The following is a 25,580-nucleotide window of genomic DNA, read 5'->3' as shown; positions in this document are numbered from 1 at the left end:
GTGCATTAATTCCTTATACAAAAGCATTGTAAATGATTTAAAGATATCTTCAATTGAATTAAAGAGATCATCAAATTATTTATACCGAGTTCTAAATCCATTATTGCGAGCAATATTTCTACTAAATTGATGCTCTCATCAAATGAATTGAAGAGAGCAATTATTGATTTAATGCGCGCATGAAATCTATTATTGCTCTCATTAATTGAATTAATGTGCGCATCAATTGAATTGAAGAGAGCAATAATTGAATTAATGCGCGCATTAAATCAATTATTGCTCTCATTAATTCAATTGATGCGCGCATTAACTCAATTGATGAGAGCAATAATTGAATGGAAGCGCGGATTAATTCATTTGATGAGAGCAATAATTGATTTAATGCACGCATTAATTCAATTAAAGAGAGCAATAATTGAATTGATGATATCTTCAAATAATTGAAGATATCTTCAATTATTTGAGTTTATGTTAATTTGGCGCTCCATAGTTCTCAAGATACTGAATGGACAATGTTATAATGTCCAGTTTGATTCGTGAACCTGTGATCTCAAAATTGATACAGGTCATTTATTCCTTTGGTAGATGTCTGTCAGGTAAAGCATTCTCAAGATATTAAGTGGACAAAGTCTTACTATGACCTTTGACCTAAAATCAACAAGGGTCATCTACTCTCTGGGGGCAACCACTGTACCAAATTTGGTCAAGCAAAGGGTTCTTTACAAATTAAGCAAATAAGACTTGGTCTACAGACCAATAGATTGATCTTTGAGCTTGTGACCTAAAAATCAATAGGGATCATCTAATCTTTAGGGGCAACCACTGTACCAAGATTGGTAACTGAACCAAATGATTTTTTAGATACCAAGTGGACAGATTGATCGACAGGTGCAAAACAATATACATGTACCCCCTCTTTTTCAAAAGGGGAGGGGCATAAAAACAGATGATGGCATGTGTTATTCCTCCATAATGTATCCATTATTTCTAGACCATTTATAAATTATACATATTCTTGCATTCACAACTTTAGACAAGACTAATTTTAATTTCTTTTATTTTTTTTTTAAAATCCATAAATTACATCAAACGGTCTTTCAAAACAAAAACTCTTTCGAAAAAATCACACCTATAAATATATGCATGTACAAAACAACATTATTTTAATCATTTCATCAGTGGCATCAAGAAAATTTCAGATTTTTAACAAAAAATGACATCTATTGGCTAAATTCTATAAATATGGAATGAAATTTTTGTACTCTAATTTGTAAATACAAATTAAGACGGAAATAAAATGACAATGTTTATAGTAATAAAGTAATTTGATGTGCATGAGATGCTAGTAGTCACAAGCCAGAAATCCTATGGAATGCAGCAAAGTTAAATCATGTAAAATAATCAATTTCCAATCCAATGTGTACAGGGAAAAAATAACAACAAAAATTTCCCTTTACAGAGTATGCAGTAAAACAGTTAAATCAAACATGCTTATCATGAATTCACCCTTACAGTGAAGTGAGTTTCATACCCTGTTATATTCAAATCATATTATGAACTAAATAGATGTACCGTAACGATACAAATCAAAATTGTTTGTCTCCAGCACTTTACTATAAGTGTGTTTTAATGTACACTTTAATCAATTTAGAAAGATTATATAGATTTATAAATGAAACAAATTGGACCATAAAGAAAAGTAAGAAGCTGACGCAACACATTGCTCATCTGAACACTTGCATATTTCTACGTAAAACCCTCATCTAGCTCCGAGATCAGAGTCTGAACAAACTTGAGTCTACAATACACAAGAATGTTTGCATATTGACAATTATTATACCCTTGTGGTTCTCGAGAGAAGATTCTCAAAGAAACTATGTCTCTCCCTGTATATCATCTGTATAATTAGTAAGCCAAGCCCCACCTACAACATTTTATGCCAATTTAATCTAAAATGATGAAGAAATTTGCTTTCACAAATATTCCCATATTTGAAAATAACCAAATCCATAAAAGAGTGCAGAAAATACCACAGTTCACGTTAAACTATAGAAGAAACTGCTTTCACATGTTTCCCCTTAACTGATTTTATATAAATATGAAAAAAGCCAGGTGTGTTGCAAAACTACACTTGGTATTGTAGTAGAAACTGTGTTTACTAACTTTGTGACAGACTGACAGACCAAAGTCAACATGTCTCCCCTGCAATGGAGGGGGGGGGGGGGTAATTTCTTTTCTGAACATGTATTCCTAATGTTATCATGATGTATAAGAACAAGTTTGAATCTACATTATATGAATATTTTTTGTGTTAATTTGACATATTGTACACTTCTCATTTCCTACACATTCTTATGTAAAATTATAAACCTTAACTATGGCCGAATCAGATTTTGACCTTGTCCATCTTACATTTGGTATCTCTTAGACATCTCACCTTAGTAGGAGTGAACCTTCATTTCAACAAACTTCAATCTCCTTTATCGAAGGATACTTTGTGGCCAGTTTAGTCCAGTGGTTTTCAAGAAGAGGATAAAGATATGAAAAGTTTACATCAGGCAGACATACAGAGTCAGCAAAACTTGATCAGAAAAGAGCCTTAGCTCATGTGAGGTAAGAATGAAAACATACATGTAATAAATAAGGTTATAAATGTACATTACAAAATCTTCACAATTTTCTACTAAAGGATTTTGACTAGAGAAATTGGCACGGAATGGAAATCTTCCAGAATCAAGTAAACAGAAAAACTAATAGTGTAAAATGTGCCATTAAATGTACGTATACTGTCTACCTGAAACTCAAGACTAGTAGATGAAGGCCATCCATTATTTGCAATTTGAAATATGGCATGCAAGTACCAAATGAGTATTGGAATAAAAATTATCTAGATTATATCATAATGGAATGGCACTACATGACTGATCAGAATTAGATTGTGATGTGCCATGTTTTTGTCTTCTGTACAGCTGGAATATGGATTCAAAATGGCCAGGTACAGCATTGTTTTTATAATACAGGGGGTACATGAATTCGATAATCAAGTGCCTATGATTAATCTTTCTACATTATTTGTATCAAGTATGAAATTATGCCTTAGAGTTACATCATAATATAACAAGAATACATGAAGATAAAAAAAATGTAAAAATATCTTGATGAAGTCAATGTCATGAAGGCTAAATAAACCTCCAAATGAAGCTTGTAAACAACAAGATGCTATCTGAGACAGCATTCCTGGGATTTCTGGTTATCTTTACAGTGTATCCTATTGAACTACAACATGTACTCCACTAATATTTAAAAGCCAATAAAAAAATCGTCACAAAAGAGGCCCATGGGCCACTTTGCTCTTCTGAGCCATTGTAGATTCAACATAGCAATCAGGATCAAGTTGTGAATGAATTTGAATTTACACTACATGAGGATGCATGCTTACTAATGTGACACATTGTACTGTTGTGGTTATTGAGATGATGCTAATCAAGATGATGTTAAGAAAGTTCATGTATTGTGGTTTCAGTGCTTTATGGTTTAAACAAACTTAAACCCATACTACAATGAGAATGCTTGCATATTGAGTTGATAATATGTAAAAATTACAAAACAGCACACACGTTCTTTTACAAAGATTAAAAAACAAGTTCTAAACAACTTGCTGTATAAGCAGAATTTTTTATGAGAATCCAATTTTGACATTACTACATGTAGTTAGGTTGTTGAGAATTAAAATCAAAATCTTGTTTTAATTATTTTAATTGCTCATATTTCTGAAGAACCACAGCCTAATAGTGATATGGCAAAGAAATTCATTAACAGAGCATATCTATTTCTGATTACAAATCTGGTTGAAAATCAAATAATTTTAAAAAATTGTCAATACATCCAACCACATTTTCACCATATCTCTTAATCTGTCTGCATAAAAGAGATGTGTCCCATGCTTTTTAAAAAATAATTCAATTCCACTCATCTATAAAAGTCTTGTTTCAAATTTGGTTAAAACTGGATTAGTGGGTCTTGAGAAGTAGAAAATGTGTACAGTTTATGGATGACAGATGAACAGACTGACAGACAGATGGCAGACAATTGTCAAACTTCAATCAGAAAAGCCCACTTGAGCTCAAAATAAAAGGCATGTTTAAAAAAATGATTATTCTATCTCAGCATAAACATTTTCTAGTGAAGTATTTATGGTTCATGTGTATGATTTTCAAAAAATATTTAAATCTGATAATGCATGAAACATCAACAAATGATCACAGAAGTTCATGAACAACAGCATAAAGATGTGCATTACACTGATACACATTAATGATTTCATGATATATATTGATGTAAAGAAAGTGCTTGCATGGTAAGATATACATATTCAATATTACAATAGCAAATTTGAAAACAAATAACAAATATCAAAGCCTAAGTCTAATATCAAACAACAGTAGAACAAGAGACTCATGGACAACATTGTTCACCTGAGAAGTGGCTTTTTCCAGGGGGCATGGTGTGACCAAACTTGAATTTACACTACCTGAGGATGTTTGCATATCAACTTCACAAATTGCACTCTTGTGGTTATTAAGGAGATATTTAGTAAAATTTAATCTTTTCCTATTTATCCACTAGTGAAGCTTTAAACTCATATTTTGGATTAGGATCATGGTGTGACAAAACTTGAATCTACCCTATATAAGGATGCTTGCACATTAACCCAAAATGTTGTATCCTTGTGGACATCAAGAAAAGTTTTCTTGCAAGTTTTGGCTACTCTGGTACCATGCATTGGTTTTTGATAAGACTATCTAGACACCCCAACCTATTTTCACTACATTTCTTGGGAAAAAATGTGTCTGGCACTTCATTTAAATACACTTGAATCTCCTTTACAAAAGTATTGTGTGGGAATTTGATTGAAATTGGCCCAACGATTCTTGATAAGAAGTAAAAAAAAAAATGTGAAAAGTCACTACCTACAACAATAAACAAACAGATTTTGATCAGAAAAGCTCACTTAATGCCACGGCTATGGTGATTTAAAAACTAAAACATTTTTGCCTCAGGAACAATTATAACACACATTTGGAAACAAAACATCACCATTTTAATCCATAATAAAAAAAATAAACATATATCTCTTGAGCATTTTTCATTGGTAATTAAAAAATACATACCTACATACCCTGAATTGTATTTGCATAGTCTAAAACTAGAAACAAGCCAGAATCTAAATATGACTGTCATCTGATTAATATAAATAAAAAAATCAAATGGGGTCTTCCTCTTTATAATCTGAGTATTATCATTAATTCTATGAAAATCTCAAGTTATTGTGTGCCATAAAAAGTGCTATTATCTTAATATAAAAAAAATTTCAAAGTCCCTTAACTCCATAACAACAAAGTCGATAAATCTGAAAATCCAAAGGAGTCTTTCTCTGCCTATTTCAAGTTTTATGTATAAAATTTATAAAAATCTTTCCAAGGAAACTGCCATATGGTGGGCTATTGCAGTTTGTCTGACTATTAAAAAACATTCATGTTACTTCAGTGTGTTGTATTGTGAATTAATTTGTTATTTTCTATCTGAAGTCCTAATATCAGCATAAATGTATTGGGGGGGGGGGGGGGGGGGAGATTAAGATTTATCTTCTTCTTTGCACTGCATGTCCACGGTTGTAAATATTTTTACTAAGTAGATCATTCTGTTCATATATAGAACATAAGGTAACACTAGGATGAATTATTGCAGATAAATACATGTAAAATGGAATGACATAAAATGTCGCTCCTTCTCTACACATGTGTGAATGTGCCATGGGCGGGGGTTTCAAGAAGAAACTGAAATCATCATGCATGGCAGAATTGGCATTGTTGAGCAAATGGACTAGGATAATAAAAATAAATCAAGGATTTGTTGCTGAGATTATGAATTGTTCACGTCTATATAAATAGATATAAATTACCTGGTACCTAAAAACTTCTGTTATTACAGTAATTTTAAATTGTCTTCAAAATTTGGGCCAAATTCCACTATTATTGAACTACGTCCTTTCAGTTTAATGCATTGATGTCATGTTATCAATAATGTGTATTTTGGGTTTGTTTTCCTTATGACAATATCTCATCGGATACCAAATGTTTAAGCACTTATTGATACTCGTGATTAATGTGTTACTAATCAGATAAAATAAATATAAATATTGCAGTCAAATGAAATCTTAATCTACTTGGATTTCAATTGATTTTGCCTATAATTTTCACAGAAGAGATTATCACTTCATCCTTAGCATGTGCTTCTACATACATGTACATATATTTTGTATGGAACATATGCACTTCTAAGCATATGCATTATGTTTTACACAATGTAAATGATAAAATTCTTATTAACAACAAAACTTATTGATCCACGATAAGCTAAAGTTGATTACCTTATCTAATTTTGATTATAACCCATGACATAAAATTGTAATGCGGAGCTATTTCAGAAGAAAAGTTAGTATGGAGTTCAGCAAAAATTCCAATTTTTATGACAGGTGAGCTACAAAACTGCATCTATGGGGGATGGGAGTTTAAACACAAATTTGTAAAAATAAAAAATCAATAGGCTTAGTAAAGAGAGAGTCAGATACAGGTTTAAAACATTATTAAAAAATTTGATAAAAAAAACTTGTGTTCTCTGGCCCAACTGCAAGTTCCTCTCACTAATCAATACTGATACAAATTGTAGGTCACGACCCAGGCATTTGGAACTGTCCAATCAGGAAGGCTGTTGATGAATCGCTGTAGGAGTGGAGTAATGTGCTGGTCTCCATGGAGATAATGGCCACACATGGCAATTTCCGTAACTACATCTGTCCTCTCTGTGAGCTGTCAATCAAAATTCCCCATTTGTTTAAAAAGATAAGCCTTCACATCACACTATTTCAAATTCCTTGGCAAATATGTTATTTCATTTTTGCATTTAGAATAGAGCAATCATTGAATTGCCTTCCTGTCACAAGGTACAGAGAGAGGAAAAAGATACAAATGGTAAAATGAATTTCCACATATTTGCGAATGTCTATTTATTTCTTTACATTTTACATTTCGTCATTTTTCGTTACTTTCTGTAAATACATTTCGCAGGTTTTTGAGCTCATGCACGAGCGCTTTTGTGCTTATCAAATATACTACTGGTCAGTACATGTATATTTATATATACACACACCACACACACGGTTAGAGCATGAAATCAACTTTTGTCCACATTGTGTATGCAAAAAAAAAAAAAAATTAAAATTAAAAGTAGCAGTTGTGGAGATATCCTTATCTTCACAAGGCCATGATTTTTTATCCGCTTCACTCCCCAAATCTAAGAAATCCCTTTAGCTGGTGAAGATGGGGTACCTGTAATAATAGTATTACCTTAAAGTCGAGGTAGAATTCCCATGGTGTATCAGGCAGCAATCCATGAGAGTAATACACAAAGTAAAGAGTTTCATTTGAGGCTTTTGTTTTTGACACTGGTGCAGGATGTCCTCGATTAATGGACCAGGCAACCAATTGAACACCTGACTGAGGAGCAACATACATCGTCATATGATCAGGCCCTGCCAACAGAACATTAATAAAATCAACCCGTGAAAACCACAAAGACCAGTTATTGCTATTTTTTAAAAACAAAAGAGAATATTAGAGAATGGTTTGTCAATCATACATCCCTGTATATAATTTTCATTCACAAGAGGTCCATGGGCCTTAACGGTCATCTGAGTATCATAGCCCATATTTGAATTTTAGCCTCAATATGGGGTCTTAAGTGCACATATTTACAATCTTTCAAAATATGCATACAATTCCAATTCAAATACAGAAGAAGGCAAAATGGAAGTTTGAAGCATATAAATCATTTTGACAAACACCCCCCGAAACCTGACCCATGGGCCGTGAATTTAACAATTCGATAAGAGGGCATCACGGACATCAGAACCATGCATTTAGTTTATCTCGCATAACTGTGATTTTCATAATATTAAATGGGGCCATATAAGCCCTGCTCAAGGGCATCAACCCCTGGCCTAGGAACCATAAATTTCTCAATTTAGGTAGAGAGCTTCATGGACATAAAGTCATGCATTTTTAAGATTTGACACATTTTTCACTATATGGCCATGCCCAAAGGCCTCAACCCCTGATCCAGAAACCATGAGTTTCACAATTCTGGTAGAGAGCTTCATGGACATCATAATCATGCATTTAGTTTTTCTCAAATATATATGGGAGTAGAGAAGATTTTCTAAGATTTAATACCTTTTCAATATATGGCTATATTGGCCCCACCCTAGAGCCTTAACCCCTGACCAAGGAGCTACAAATTTCACAATTTAGTTAGAGAGCTTCATGGACAACATAATCAATCATTTAATTTTCTCAAATATAAATGGGAGTTTAGAAGATTTTATACATGTTCACTATATGTCCATATTGGCCCTGCCCTAGGACCTGAATCCTAACCCAGGGGGCCATTAATTTCACAATTTCAATAGAGGGCTTCATGAAAATCATAACCATGTATTTAGCTTTTCTCCCACATCTGTGGGAGAAGAGAAGATTTTTGAAAATATGGCCTTTTAAAGCATATTTGGCCCCGCCCATGAGGCCCTGGGGATGGTAAGGTAATAAAATTCACAATTTATATTCTTCTTATCCTAGAGATGCTTCACACTAAATATGGTAACAATTGGCCTTGTAGTTTTCAAGAAGTTAAAAATGTAAAATTGTTAACAGACGACACACGACGACGGATGAAGACCAACGGCAATAAGGTCACCTGAGTGGCTCAGGTGACCTAAAAATCTCCATGAAAAACTTCTTTTCTAATTGACTAGATTTTTTCTTCTCCATTAATCACCTATCTTCAATCTTCTTTAGAGGTTTTACCTGACGCTTGGAATGTTAGTCTTTCAACGTCTGGTAAGACAGCTTTTCTCCCTATAAGCTTTAACCTCACCAATGGGGTTACTCCTGGGTCTTCCAAGTTCATATAGTAAAGGGACTGCCTTTAATGGATAAAAAAGCAAAGTTTATATGTACATACATGTTCAATTCCAGATTCATGATGTATTTTACAAAACTACAGTGCAACGTGTGAAAGAGCAAGAAACATTGAGATAATAGAAACAACCAAGTCTGGTTCATATGTGCCATCTTATCATAGGTAGTGACCACTCCTATGCTAAACACGCTATTACAGTACACAGAATTAAGATGCAACCTCAGAATCTAAGGTCCCACATGATAGCAGACATCGGCACGAAAAAGAACCCCCACTCACTGCTATTGACCTCAGCACCATGCATAGGTCTAAATTTATGGCACTTCACTTACAGCCATATATACTGTTGCACTCATCCCTGTCCACAATATGTATATCATATCATGTATGCATTGTTTTTAAACACTGTTGCAAATACTTAGCTGTTCTCTCTCTCTCTCTCTCTCTATCGACCAAACCTACTAAATGAGGACGTCCTCACAATGTGTAGAAGAGAATACACACATATATTATTCTAAAGGCAAAAAAGTACTATGTTAGGTATAGCTATACGGATATCTATAAAAGTTTATCTAATACTCTCTTTTGAATTATGAAAAAAAGGTTTTTGTGAGAGAATTTTAGTAAGGACATGTCCTCACACCACTTGTCCTCACTAAGCTAATATTTTGTATCTACATCTTTCACATGCTGTAGGTCACATTTATGAGGACGTAATTGTGAGGACATTTATTTGTCCTCATAGTGCAATTCTTGTCCTCACAACGTCTGTCCATCGGTTGAAATTTGTCCTCACTTTACACGTTTTACTGCCCTCCCCCTCTCTCTCTCTCAGTACTATAATATTCTGAAGAACTCCACATGTCTTTACTGACCTAGGATCCAACATATGGCTGATTGGGATCAGGTATGGCAACCCACAGTTAGGTCCATCACATATTTTAAGCTGAGAATTTTTTATGAACTCATTATCCAAATATAAATCACTTCCTAAGTAATCATAATGAAGATTCCATAGTCCACTGTCTTCTTTTGTTATGTGACCAGTCTTATTATAGAATTTCCTCTGCATATGCTGAAAAACAAAAATTGTTTTAGAAATTCTATATACCCCCCTATGACATTATTGGAAAGGACCAACTTTAAATTTGTAATGCCTGTAATGATAATGAAAAATATGGGTCATCTACTAGTCAGGGGCAATCACAATGATAAGTTTTACAACCTGAGTTTTCAAATACTGAGTAGACATTCCAAATAACCAGTCATTTGAATAATGACCTTTGACCTTGTGACTGGAAAACCATTGAAGGTCACCTACTCTCTCAGGGGTAAAAGTGTACCGAGTTTGAGGTCTGCCATGGGAACAGTCCATAAGATATTGAACGAACAATATTGACTTTAATATGTCCTGAGAAGGTTGACCCTTTATCTTGTGACCTCAGAATCAGTAGGGGTCATCTACTCCATAGGTAATCTGAGATTCCTCCGATTTTTTTTTTTTTTTTTTTTTTTTTTTATAATTCTTTATTTTCTTCTATTCTGTAATATTAACACAAGTGACATATGCATCAATCTTTCTGTAATATTAACATAAGTGACATATGCATCCATCTTTAATTTACAGAAAAAAAATTATGAGAGAGAGAGAGAGAGAGAGAGAGAGAGAGAGAGAGAGAGAGAGGAAATATATCAAAAGGCTGTTTCAATTGAATAAAAGGTTCCATCCATTCCAGGTTCTGTCAAATTTTGTTTTTTTCACCATTTTCATAGAAGGTGTATTTCAAGGTCTCTGACTCTTACCCCTGCTTTTATATTGTGACATGTGCGGGGAGAGTCAGAGCGGACTCCATATTGAAAAGTGGGAATTCAGCAACACCAGCTGTTGACGCTGCTTTACTAACCTCTTACAACTTTATTTCACAGATCTACTTCCAAGACACGAGGTTTCAGTTATCGGAAGATTATTCTACAAATATATCATGATTAATACGATGCTATCGCCGTTTAAACGGCCTAACACCAACAAACAAAGCATCGTTTGAATTAGGTAGCCGCCTCTCCATTCGATTTCTTGTCAGCACATAAACACACAAAATTCCATCATTCAAACGGTGATAGCATCGTATTAATCATGATCTATTTGTAGAATAACCTTCCAATAAGTGAATCCTCGTGTCTTGGAAGATAGATCTGCGAAATAAAGTTGTAAGAGGTTAGTAAAGCAGCGCCACCAGCTGATGTCGCTGAATTCCCACTTTTCAATATGGAGTCCACTCTGACTCTCCCCCGCACATGTCACAATATAAAAGCGAGGGTAAGAGTCAGAGGAATCTCAGATTACTCCATAGGTTGTACCCAAGTTTGATGTCTGTCAAGCAAAAGCTTCTCAAGATATTGAGCAGACAGTATCTTACTTTGTCCATTTTGACCTTTGATCTTGTAACCTCAAAATCAATAGGGGACACCTACTTCTTAGGAGAAACAAATGTTCCAAGTTTAACGTCAAGCAGAAGGTTCTAAAAATAGTGATTGTATAATATCTTCCTATATCCAGAGTAGATTGGCCCTTGGCCTTAAACCTTGTGACCTCAAAACCAAAGGAGTCATTTATTCTTCAGACAAAACCAGTATAACAAGTTTAATGTCTGTTGAGCAATTTTTTTTAAGATATTGAGTGGACAACACTGGTACACCAGCTGACAGGTGCAAACCAATATGCTCCCCTTTTTAAGAGGGGCTTGAAAATTTTAGTTAAAATTTTTTGAAAACTTGTGATATCTTGGATTAATTACATGTACATTTACCAATATGTGCACTTACAAATGATAGAACTCTTTTAGGTGAAGGACCATCTGGGTTACCACTGAAGGGCAATCCCAGAGGAGTAAAGATCACCACAAACATGCTGACAGTGAAGCAGGAGGCTAGGAACACCAGGAAGGAATTCACGTTGTGACACATGTATGTAGCCCCAATCTACAAATAACATATAAAAATATTTAAAATACATAGGAAACTGTAAATCTTAAGTAAAGAAGCTTCATATTCTAAGTATATGTGCCATACTTATATCCTTAAACATTTTGTGAGATTTCTATTAAAAAATACAAAGTATTAGAATATTGGGCATACCAAAACTTCTTTCCCTGGAAAAGCATCCTAAGTTTAACTAAAGGCCCCTGAGCCACATTGCTCACCTGAATCAGTGTATTTATACCCTATCTCCCTTTGTATGGTCTATCTTTGGAAGAAACTTGTAGTGGGTAGTATTAAAGTGGTTCTTGACAAGAAGTTGAAAATATGAAAAGCTACCATAAAATTATGCCAAAAAGTCTAGAAAATAATCAGAACAAACAAAAATCACCATTTTGCTAATTAATACAAAGACCATACCTGACCCAAAGCCAACTGAAAATCTTCATGTTACTATGACTGGAAAAATTACACTCCCAATTTGAAGGGAATATTAACTTTCTCATGTTGGGAATCAGGCAAACAGGATCAATTATCTGTTCTAGTTTCTGAGAATCAATAGTCCTGAATATGTTGCATATTGAATTCAATGCACTTACTAACAAGATATATATGTGAAACATATTAAATTATAAATTTACCATTGTAATTCACCAGGTATTAAGTCTCTACAATGTTTAGTTAAACAAAATGTAGTATAATGTTTAATTCCAAACAAAGACTTTTGATTAATTTTTTCCTGGTTTCCTTGACCTTGTCTAAATGTCTTTAGAGTAGTCAGAACACACATTTGGTGTCAAATATGAGCTTCTGATGTCTCTCCAATAAAAAGTTGTGGTTTGAACAGTTATTTCAATTTTCATTTACTTGGACCTAAGCCAAATGTCCTTAGTTTGGGTCCAATACAAATTCTATCCCCGTGGAGATCTGGGTTAGAATAGGTCCTCAGTACCCCTTACTTGTCGTAAGAGGCGACTAAATGGGCGGTCCTTCGAGTGAGACCGAAAAAAACAAGGTCCCATGTCACAGCAGGTGTGGCACGATCAAGATCCCTCCCTGCTCAAAGGCCAAACGCACCGAGCATAGACCTAAATTTTGCAGCCCTTCACTGGCAATGGTGATGTCTCCATGTGAGTGAAATATTCTTGAGAGGAACGTAAAACAATATTTAATCAATCAATCCTAAGCAATTTTGAGCCTCTCAATTACAAATGCATCACTTACACAATAAAAAACCTGACCTGGGGTTATTAGTAACAGAGTTTCTTTATTTTGGTACTGACTTCCAAGCTTGTCATAATTAAACACATATAACTACATAACCAGCTTGTACTTGATATTCAGGGACATTAGATGTTCAGAAGTAGAAAAAACAAGAGGTCCATGGGCCACATCTCTCACCTGAGTCACCTTGGCCCATATCTGAAGACTTTCCATTTATATTTGCATGTAAAACCTTAGTCCCTATTGTGGCCCCAACCTACCCCTGGAGGCCATGATTTTTACAAAATTGAATCTGCACTATGTCAGGAAACTTTCATGCAAATGTCAACTTTTTTGGCCCAATGGTTCTTGAGAAGAAGATTTTTAAAGATATTCCCTATATATTTGTATGTAAAACTTTCATCCCCTATCGTGACCCCAACCTACCCTCGGGGCCATACTTTGAACAAACTTAAATCTGCACTATATCAGGAAGCTTTCATGTAAATCTCAGCTTTTCTGGCTCAGTGGTTTTTGAGAAGAAGATTTTTAAAGAGTTTTCCTATATATTTGTATGTAAAACTTTGATCCCCTATTGTGGCCTCATCCAAACCCCGGGGACCATGATTTGAACAAACTTGAATCTGCACTATGTCAGGAAGCTTTCATGTAAATTTCAGCTTTTCTGGCCCAGTGGTTCTTGAGAAGAAGATTTTAAATGACCCCACCCTATTTTTGCATTTTTGTGATTACCTCCCCTTTGAAAGGGACATGGTCCTTCATTTGAACAACCTTGAAAGACCTTCACCCAAGGATGCTTTTGGCCAAGTTTGGTTGAAATTGGCCTAGTGGTTCTGGAGAAGAAATCGAAATTGTAAAAAGTTTACAGACGGACAGACGATGGACAACAGGCGATCAGAAAAGCTCACTTGAGCTTTCAGCTCAGGTGAGCTAATAAAAAGACAAGGACCATGAAATCAACAATTTTTGCCCCAATTTCCCCCAAAATATTACACAAGAAATTGGCCTAGTGGTTCTGGAGAAGAAATCGAAATTGTAAAAAGTTTACAGACGGACAGACGATGGACAACAGGCGATCAGAAAAGCTCACTTGAGCTTTCAGCTCAGGTGAGCTAATAAAAAGACAAGGACCATGAAATCAACAATTTTTGCCCCAATTTCCCCCAAAATATTACACAAGAAATTTGGTGAAAATTGACTTCATATTTGAGAAGACAAAAATGTTTTACAGTCTACAATGGATGACGGATAATACATGCCAATGGATGAGCAGGGATACAATATTGAATTGAAAATTTCCTCCTTCAATTGTAATATCTGAGGAGGTTTATTAATTTTAATTAAAAACTCAATGTTATATGGATTTATATACCAGTATTATTCATTAGTAAACAGTTAAATTATTAATATATCAGATATTTTTTTCTTTAAAAATAAATATTTTAATAGTACCAAATATTGGCTGTACAGACAGACAAGTAGACTAGTGATGGCTGCAATGGCCACATCAGGAGGCATTTCTGTTCCAGAGCGCCCCATGATTGGTACGATGAGAGAAAATATTCCAAAGATAACCTCCATCATAAGAACTGCTGGCACCGCTATGCTGCTGAGACTGACCAACAAATACGATGATAACGAGGCTGAAAGAGGAAGATATGTCTGAATGAATGACAATCTTACTACTCTGCTTGATCAACCCTATATATTTTCGTAGACAGACAGTAACAAACTGGATAACAGTTTTATTTTGTCAATGACCATACTACAACAGAAAACTTCTATATATCATAGTGATTTAACACAAATCTTCCATATTGCCCTATATGGATTTTTTACTGTGTATAGAAATATAATTGGCATTCACACGACACATTTTATTCAATGACAGATCATCATTCTAAATATATATTAGATAAAATCTTACAGTTTATAGACTGATCATGCACTCTGCAGTTAGATAATTTTTGCTCAAAATTGTGTTGTACATAGGGGAGATTACTTATATTCGATGGGTATGAATTTTTTTTTAATCATCAGAGAAAAATCACTATTAAGTACATTTCCAGTCTGGATTGATGTAGTATGCAACATATGTTCTGATGACTAGAGGAAATAATGTCCATAGCATTGGCATGAAGGCTGAGGCTAGTCCACATATGGTCAGTGTGAAGGTAAAAATGGACCATATCAAGAGCGAGGCATCAAAATGAATTTCTTCTTTTACACAAGGATGGATTTTCTGCAAGGTAAACATTAAAACTTTTGGAAATGAATGTCAACATATGTTCTAATAAGCTTGACACCAATGATCATCAAATTGAAAAACAACAACACCAATAATGCGATGATTTCATAGATTTAGTGAATTATGGATGTCAGCTCATTAAAGTATAATTTCCTCAATATGACAAAAAATCATTTCCCAAATGGCCACGAAATTCCAGTCCCGCACTATACAATAATTGTATTTCCCTGGTTAGTTTTTCAGTGTGAATATTTAACATTTACATTCTTCAAGTTCATTCCTTCACTCAAACCAGAGAAATGATATATAAACACACCAGCTAAGCCACACAGTGGGTATTCTAATCACTCTAAAGCATGGATATAATCTAGCAAATATAAGACAATTTCAATGGAAAAATTTATGACCTTATACACTCATATTGCAACTGAGCTGCCTAGGTTCTTTTACATGCAAACAAACCAGTCCATTTGGAGTACTGGAAGCTATAGTATATTACAGTATCAATACTTGTATACCAATCTGCATGAATTTTGATATTGATAAATAAAATGCAGGTTCAATGTGATTTTTGAGAAAAATTACAGTCTGAACAGAAATGTACCTCAGTGCACTTCACACTATGTATAGGTCTAAAGCCGAATTGCTGAGAAAATGTCATAACATTTTGTCATTATCTACAACTGCTATCAAGTTTTAAGTTGTTTATGTGTAAATCTGCTTGTCAAATGATTAATCATCAAATTTCTTTGATACTATGTAAGTCTTCAATTTTTTATATATAGTACGCACTATAGAAATTTTGACATCATATTGTGACCTCGAAATTGCACCTAATGGGAATAGGCAATTGGAATATGAAAGTCAAATGTGTGTAAACAATGACTTGGTGCAAGTGAAAATTGAGGATCATTTGCTGATATTTTGTGTAAAACCATGAAAGGAAACATGTATCCCTGCGAATCTTGCTTGGGGAAGGTACAATTTATTTTGATGATGTTATAATCTATCATAGCTTGTGTAAACTACCCTCAAATTTGACAATGTCCAACATTTTTGGTAAAATACAAACAATGCTAGGAATCTTTATGCATTTTTCAAGTAAATCTGATTATGTTTTATGCCTCCAATTACATGTACATGTACTTTATATTTCAATGTTATGGCATCTTTCCCATGCAGGAACTTTGAAATGTATAAATATCAGGTCATGTGACTAAAATGAGGGGCCCTCACTGGTATGTTAAATATTCCTAATCCAAATTATTGAACATCTGCATAGCCACATGCATTTTAACATCATAATAACAGAACTGTGATGTGTCATTTTTACTAGTTTTAGATAATTTAACATTGCTGCAAACCATGGAAACACTAGAAATGGTCATTTAAAGTAAGATAAAATTATAAAACCTTTCCATTCCTGAAAAGCAATGTTCTTATTCATGGCCTCAGCTCAATATTTTTAAGGAGTGGAAAGTTATTTGAACATTTTTCCTTCATCATCATGCATCAAGTTTATGCCCGATTCTCACAATTTTGTTATGGTTCTTTAAAAACTTGCATTTAAATGAAATGATTTGATCATGTGATTTAAACATAATTAAACTAGATGTGTCGGCACAACACGAATGCCTCCGCCTGCAGTAAAGTCAAATGTAGGAAATCCATCGAAGTATAGCATTGAATGTGGTATTCAGATTGCATGTTACATGCAAGGGGCACACCTCCATCAAAAATCTATGAACCGTAACAAAACTCAAACTCGATCTGTAACTAATTATTATACAACTGCCTCCAAAAAAAATCAATTCAATATCTCATGGCGTTTAGAAAAAAGTCCAAAAAACTGGATGTCACGTAAGGACTAGAGGACGGACAAGGGTAAAACTATATGCCCCGACCACTTCGTGGCAGGGGCATAGAATAAAAATATAAGTTTTAGATAAGATCATTCATTAGAATCGGTGAAAAGTCAAAGTGCTAAAAGAAGTACCTTCCAAAAGTAAACTCTAAAATATTGCTGTGTACGCAGGACCACTGCAAGGGAGGGAATGATGAAAATAAAGAAGATATTGATGTTATGTGTGAACCAGCACATGGCCCATCCACACGCACTCATCATCAGCCCAAAACTGGCTAGCAAAAATGTGCACAGCACCCAGGTCAACACAGATGTCAGCACAAAGCACAGCACCAACAAAACATAGGACCAACCACTCAAATCTATAACAGAAAGTAAAGCACAAACTATTAAGTTATAAGGTCCATATACTTTACATTAACATAACATGATTATATGTATTATAGGTCATCTTCTGTGTGACTGAAATTTGATAATCTCTCTCTCTCTCTCTCTCTCTCTCTCTCTCTCTCTCTCTCTCTCTCTCCATACATACATATATATATACATACAGTAAAACTTTCACCTCTAATCTTCTCAATACATACACTGTGTACTGAAAGAAAATATCGATTTAAAGTTTCTAAAGTTTCTCTAACATTAACATAAAAGCACAGAACTGTGTAAATAAACTAGTTTTCAAACTTATAATAACTCATATTATACAAAGCTTTTACAAACATTTTTCTGCATGCGAACATACCTTTAGTGGTGTATCTTCCTGATCTTTTATAGATGTGAAGGAAACACAAAACAACAGTTAGATAATTCAGGATCATTCCTATTCTCATTGGATAATGAATCATGAAGAATCCTAAGAAGTCAATAAATATCACTGATCCGTGCCTGTCCAGTCCCGGATCTGCTAATTTAGGATTGGTGGCCAGCTTCAGAGTCAATGCCAAGAGGTTATCTCCTGCAAAACAAGGGGGTATTAACAAAAAGATTTATTTTACATCTTATTCACAAACATAATGATAAAAAAGATGTGGTTATGAAACACTGGGGGAAGGGGGAGGGATAGGTATGTGACCACATTAAATTAGGGCTTATTTGACCTTATGCTTCATGAATGACCTTGACCTTTGTCTGTCAAAGAATGTTAACTTTGATTTCAGTTGACCAAATAAAAACTTGGGTTTTTATCTTGTATAGTTAAAAAGAATATGATCAAGATTAAGGTTAAATACTGCATTTATGAACACATTCCTACAATCACTGCCCAAAATGACCTTAAACTTCCACTTCAACATATCTTCAGGGGTCAACATTAACGTTTGTCCGCTTGTCTGGTACCAGTGGAAAAACATTTTGGACAAGTGAATATTGATGGGCACTTGTCCGATTGGACAAGTGCTTTTCTTATGTAAAGAAGTCTCCAAACAAATTTGTGAAAAGTTTATCGGTAGTTGAGAGTCGGAAGTACATGTGTAATGCATGGAAAATGAACTTTGATCCCTACCAATATCAATCACTATGTAAACCAGCTGAGTCAAACTCAATTGGTGTTCACTTATTGCATACTACTTTCAATCATCCATGGATCTTACGAAGTCATTGATTCAAGATAGGAAGTCTAGATAAAATTTTGTTTTATGCGTTTGTTGTTTTTATCAAGAGAATAAGATAAAAAAAAAATCAACCAAGCAGGTATAAAAATAGACTATATATTAAGTAAATTTAAATACAGTTTTGAAGTTGACAATATTAGATCCTTTTTTGAAAATGTTTCGGACAAGTGAAGTTGAAGTTCGGACAAGTAAATATCTTTGTCCTTTGTCCGAGTGGACAAATAGGAAAAAAAGTTAATGTTGAGCCCTGATCTTCCCAACTCTTTCAACTTATAAATCAGAAATTTACCTCCTCTTGTGATTTTATAAATGTATGTATTCAAAAGTTAAGAAACTGTTTCTTAATCAAGGTAAAATAACAACTAGAACTGTCCTTGATGAACCAATACACCCTCCCTCTCAACCGTTTTGAACACAATTGAAATGGGACAGAGATCAGGGCAGTGGTTGGTGGAGGATGTGTTATGCTTTGTTGACAGCTACTGGGTATGTATTGGATGAACCCAGGTGAATGAAGAAACAACTTGTAACCTAGACACCATTTTCCTATCTCAGAGTCTAATTTGGTTGACCTTTTGACTCCAAAGTCGATAGAGGTCTTCCTCATCCCATAGCAAGGCTTGTGAAGCTTGGTCATTTCAAGTAAAAAGGGAAATCACTTAAAGCCCTGAAACCAAAGGATGGACTTTGTTGCAGGAGCTGGGGCTGGGAAGATAATGATTAGAAGCCGTTAAACTCCTGAAAATTTTACAGCATTTCTATTTCTTGTTCTAACCTGCTCGTTGAAGGCACCCAGCAGGTATATACTTTGGCTGGTCATACATTGTGTGATAGATATAACCATTGGCAATGTGAGCAATATCCAAACCTGGAAAAAGAAAGTCAAGCAGAAAATATACTTTTATCAAATATTTGAAATTGAAAATACAAGTGATTCATTATATAACACTTAAACTCTAAATAAACATACCTGGGATTTTCCCAAAGTCTCTGAAGATTCTAAAATCTGTATCTGAAGGAATCAATCCCAATTCAAAAAATTCCTGACCAATAACAGATCCAAATGGATGTGGAACAGAATCTGCATATGCAGCCACCAGCCATGGATGCTCAGGCCCTGAAGTGATAACAGAAAGATTGGCAGTGCTATTATATTGATATTTACAATAACAAAAACAATGAAACAGCAGACAGAACATTGGTTAATATAAATATGATTTAATACATCTCCTAGTAAAAAAAGAATAAAACAAAAAAATGTTTGTAACTCATATATGCCTCAGTGGTGTAAAATTGAAAAGGGTTATAAAGAAGCATCATTTAATTGATAGTAGTGCCAAACCAATTCAAAATATTGGGTGACAATATCTTCCTATGTCCAGAGTGAATTGACCATGTGACCTAATAACCAATAGGGGTCATCTACTTCTTAGGATGTACCAGTGTACCAAGTTTGGTGTCAATCAAGCAAATGATTCTTAAAATATAGGAGACAATATATTTAATACTATGTCCATTTTGACCCTTGACCATGTGAAACCAAATTTTATAGGGGTCATCAACTCCTGATGCACCTGTATACCAAGTTTGATGTCTGTCAAGCAAAGGGTTCTCAAGATATTGAGTGTACAGTATTTTCCTATGTCCAATTTGACCTTGACCTTTGACCTATAAATCAATAGGGGTCATCTACACTTTATAATGTACCAAGTTTGATGTTTGTCAAGCAAAGGGTTCTCAAGATATTGAACAGTCACTCTATTCCTATGTCCAGTTTGACCCTTGAGCATGCGACCTCAAAATTAATAGGGGTCATCTACTTCTCACAATGTACCAAGTTTAATGTTTGTCAAACCAAGGCATCTCAAGATATTGAGCGGACAGTATCTTCCTATGTCCAGAGTGGATTGACCCTTGACCTTTTCACCTGAAAATCAACGGGGCTCCTCTACTACTCATAACCAATCCACATATGAAATATGATTACAATCAAGTGAATGATTCTCAAGACATTGAGCGGACAACATTTGGTCTACTGACTGACAGGTGCAAACCAATATGACCCTCTTCTTTGAAGGGGGGGGGGGGGGGCATAAAAAACAACCTATCCATTCCCCCCAAAAAATGAAATACCTGTTTGGAAAACAACCTCCCAGCCTCCAGCACCTGCTGAGTCCAGATTTATTACGGTTTTTATGGATTTGGCCCATTTATGTTGAGTAATGAATCCATGACTAGCCTATTAAGTATCAAATACAGGAATGAGAAAAGGTCATCTTTGAATGAAACTCTTATTGTAAAAATGGAAATTTACATGACTTCTTGATTGTAAAAATAGGAAAACCTTTAAGAATCATTATAATTTTTGGCAATGCACATACAGTTGAACCTCATTATCTTGAACTTGATGGGACCGAGAAAAAACTTCGAGATATTTGAGGATTTAAGATATCAAGGGTAAAATACTTAGGAGAATACTAAGTGTTGGGACTTCTGAATCACTTCAACATATCCATGGTATTTGAGATATCGGTGTTCACATATCCATGGTATTTGAGATATCGGTGTTCACATATCCATGGTATTGGAGATATCGGTGTTTACATATCCATGGTATTGGAGATATCGGTGTTCACATATCCATGGTATTTGAGATATCAGTGTTCACATATCCATGGTATTTGAGATATCAGTGTTTACATATCCATGGTATTTGAGATATCAGTGTTTACATATCCATGGTATTTGAGATATCAGTGTTTACATATCCATGGTATTTGAGATATCAGTGTTTGAGATATCGAAGTTTAACTGTATATATATTTCTCTACAAATGCAATATCATACTACTATGTTGGGATATTTACATATAATAAGGAAGGAGTTGGGGGTGGCAGTGGGAGGGACAAAATTCTCACTGATAAAATGGAGGGGGGGGGGGGGCTATAGACAGGAGTACAGAAATAGTTCTTTCATGCATATTTCATTTGAAATTATCACTAAATGTAAATTTTATGACAGTAATAAAGTAATGAATAATGCTAACATGTTTATGTCATCATTTTATTTTCCTTGTTTTTGTAAAAGGACAAAATAGTAAAACGAATAAGGCAGAGAAAATAAAAATGATATTCATTACACAATGTGGAAATAAAATCATAAAATGAAAACAGATTTTGCTCTAAAACATGTTAACACATTAATCCGAAGCAAATGCATAGCTGTCTACATGATTTGCTAAAAACCCTCTTTGGGTAGCAACAGTCTAGCAAAGTTTATTGCACCAAACAGTAGTATATCAATGAAAAAGCAAACCAAAAATTCTTCATAACATAAATAAAATGACCATCAGAGCAATTGCATTTTCCCATGTGAAACTTTAAACCCCACTGTGGTCTTGCCCTTTTCTGGAGGGTGGGGGTGGCATGTGTGAAGGACTTTGAATCTACTCTACATAAGGACACCTGCATATTACATTGATAAACTGTACCCTAGTGATTTTTAAGAATATTTCAAATAAGTTTCCTCTATATATATATATATATATATATAGGAAACTTATTTGAAATATTCTTAAAAATCACTAGTTTATCAATGTATATATTAAAATTGCACAAAATGTCCATGGTATAGGTAATAAGTAGAAAAAATATATCCAACAATGACCAAGTACACATGATCCACATTTAATTAATTAATTAAATGTGGAACATGTGTACTTAGTCATTGTTGGATATATATATATAACTTTATTGTTGAGGCCCTGAGAGCAAGGTTTGAACAAACTTGGTTCTTCATAATACATGTATATGGAAGTTTTTATTCATTTTTTTTTTTAACTTTTCTGGTACATTTGAACTCTGAGTTTTTTTTTTTTACTCATCTCCCTTGTTTCATTTCAATAAAACTGAATCTCCTTCATGTAGGTGTTTTGTGTCAAGTTTGGTTGAAACTGGTCTTGTGGTCAAACAATGAAATTTTTTTTACAAGTTTTGATCAAACAAAGAAATGAAATCCCAAATCATAAATTTCTAATGTTTCATATTTATTTGGAAAACTCGTAACATGAATCAACTTCTGGTCATAATGTAAAAATGTCAGAAATCTGGATGTAAGTATGCAACATTTGTCAGGCCTACCTACTTTATCTGGTTTTGTTGACAAGACTGACAGTTTTCTAAATTATATGTAAATTAGGGTTTCAAATTAATGAATGCATTAATTTGAAAGTTTATCACATATGCTTGTGATGGTCTTAAAAATAAATGCATTCCATTAAATCATATCATATACCTGCAACATGTTTTCCTCTGCTCCATTGAACAAGAAAATCACATTGTGCTTGAGCTTGATTGACGACATCGAAATGATCCTTATGATTTCCAACATTACTGAGCAACTCACTGCATTGTCTCCAGCTCCTATAGAAATGCAAATGTTATTCAATATATGCAAATTTTGAAGTTAACAGATTTTAATAACAAACTATCCATTTTCTTCCACGACAAAAAACTATACTAAAATCAATTAATTTTGTAATGGTCTAATTAGACAAAAAATTTTGTGTCTCCACTAATTGCAAAATAAACATTGTAGAGAGGAAAATGATCTTTCAAAAATTGCTTTCTCTTAATTTTAAAAAATCATCGAGCTGTTCATGGCAAAATGCAGTATCTGAATGATTGTGAACCATTGCAAAGTTTCATGACCCTTTTCTCTTTTTCTTATTTTGCTTCAGGTGGGAGCATTGTTTAGTAGTGATAATAGACATATAAAACATCAACTTCTTTTATATAGCCCTAACATCTTTGATTTCATGTTGCCAAATGTAATAGAGTCAAGTACATTGTATATGCCTCTGTTGAAGATTGAACCCAGGACCTCTAGCGCTACAGTTAAACCACTAGCCAGAGCTAATAAGAAGGCCATGTATCTAACACTGCCACACTGTCCCCCTCTAGAGAGACAGTGATGCTTCCAGAGAATCCTGACTCTCTTGGAGTGCCAATGTCGGTGAGCTAAGAGTGTGTCCAGGTCCCAAATGTAACAATGTTCATATATCTCTGCTGAGGATTGAACTTGGGACCTCTGGTACAAAAGTCATATAAATCTCGGCTGATATTAAGGTGAAGGTATAAGTCCAAATATCCAGCAATGCCAAATCTCTGCCAAGATTAAAAAGTCCAGTGCTCTTACTGATTGGGCTGAAGGGTTACCTCACTAGCCAGAGCTAGTAGGAAGGCCATGTATCTAACACTATCACAATAGGAACTGAAAACTAATCCTTCACAAAGAGGAGAAAGCAAATTGCCTCGAAGACTGATTAATTTCAACCACAAATTCAATACCAATTCTTTCTCATATATCAAGAAGTTACAAATGAGATAGCTCAACTCCGTATACGGACAAATAGTTCATTCTAGTGTAGTATTAAGCAGTAATTCGTCCCATGTTATTATGGTTGACAGGTCGACAGTTGACAGTCCAAACATTTATCGATGGTTGACAGTTGAAACATTTATCGACGGTTGACAGTTGAAACATTTATTGGCAGTTGACAGGTCAACATTTCAAATATTGTCTACAGTTGAGTTGACAGTTCAAACATTTATCGAAGGTTGACAGGTCGACAGTTTAACCTTTCCCTAGTCGAGTGATATCATTAAAAGTGTCAACTGTTGACCTGTCAACCTTTCCCTCATTGAACCAACCAGCAATTTAAAAAAAAAATATTTGCACAATAATTCATAAAATAAAATTTGAGAAAGGAACTATTTGTCCGTATACTACTGTTGAACCAAAAATTTTAGTTTCAAACAAGACTTTTAGATACCTGGGCTTGATGACACACTGTCATAATGACAGTTGATGAGGAAACTGTCCTCAGACTCTTTTTGTTCTGTTATTTTGACAACTACATTTTGCATATTTCTATATACACTAAAAAAGGTTGTTTGTATAAAGTCAACAAGTTGAAAAGAGCCTGATGTAATTTGCAAATCAATTTCCATCCTTTTTGATGCATGAAGTTGTTGCTCCATCCTTTGAACTTCCATCAACAAATAGTCCTTAGCTTGCACTTCATTTGCATAGCTCCCAGCAACGCGTGGTCCAAACTTAGTAATGTTTTCCAGGTGGTATCTTGCCCTTTCTTCACAAAATTGGTTTCCTGATAAACCAGTTTCCTCTTTTATTGGTGTAGGAAAACTGTGAAACAGTAAATACATTGACAAATAAATGAGTCCTGCTGATCCCACATACACGAAAAATACTACATAGGAATTAAAACATGATAGGGACGTGTTTTGTTTATCTTCTGCTGCTTCATCTTCACTGCAATCTCCTAAGGTTTCATTCCCTTTGCTTTGTCCTTTAGTATAACGACGCCTTGTCGAAGACTCCATAATGGATATAGTAAATATTGCAATGTTCTCTATATTGTAAAATGAAATTTGTATTTCCTGCTTTTCCCCGAGTTTATCTTCCAGTCCGACAGTTGTCGGTCGTGAAGCCGGTCATCAATGTAGATTTTGTTCTTAAAGACGTTGAGTACACTTACTACGTTTATAAACGTAGTAGTAACTTTGATTTTGCATAGCTCGTACGTAAGTAATTCGTTATT

General features: G+C 34.4%; 1 protein-coding gene across 1 annotated transcript; it reads right to left on the bottom strand.

The window, feature by feature from the left end:
- Positions 1-1,040: 1,040 nt before the first annotated feature.
- LOC125669577 (endoplasmic reticulum metallopeptidase 1-like) lies at positions 1,041-25,481 on the bottom strand. The gene is made up of 14 exons (XM_048904179.2): positions 24,792-25,481; positions 23,252-23,379; positions 21,092-21,197; positions 19,929-20,075; positions 19,734-19,826; positions 18,091-18,303; positions 17,481-17,710; positions 15,298-15,478; positions 14,689-14,879; positions 11,860-12,015; positions 9,912-10,111; positions 8,922-9,040; positions 7,407-7,591; positions 1,041-6,869 (listed from the first exon to the last, which is right to left on the bottom strand). The coding sequence occupies exons 1-14, from the start codon at positions 25,360-25,362 to the stop codon at positions 6,708-6,710; spliced, it is 2,682 nt and encodes an 893-aa protein (XP_048760136.2). The 5' UTR covers positions 25,363-25,481; the 3' UTR covers positions 1,041-6,707.
- Positions 25,482-25,580: the final 99 nt, after the last annotated feature.

Source organism: Ostrea edulis, chromosome 4 (assembly GCF_947568905.1).
Source record: "Ostrea edulis chromosome 4, xbOstEdul1.1, whole genome shotgun sequence".
Taxonomy (NCBI): Eukaryota; Metazoa; Mollusca; class Bivalvia; order Ostreida; family Ostreidae; genus Ostrea; species Ostrea edulis.
The sequence above is the reverse complement of the archived record's forward strand: the minus strand, read 5'-3'. Positions and strand labels throughout refer to the sequence as shown.

Excerpts from the sequence above, each read along its gene's own strand:
- LOC125669577 (XM_048904179.2), bottom strand. The coding sequence starts at position 25,362 with ATGGAGTCTTCGACAAGGCGTCGTTATACTAAAGGACAAAGCAAAGGG. Across the intron at positions 17,711-18,090 it reads AGGAAGATACACCACTAAAG|ATTTGAGTGGTTGGTCCTAT; the intron begins GTATGTTCGCAT and ends TTTCTGTTATAG. Across the intron at positions 9,041-9,911 it reads AGCCATATGTTGGATCCTAG|GCAGTCCCTTTACTATATGA; the intron begins GTCAGTAAAGAC and ends TATCCATTAAAG.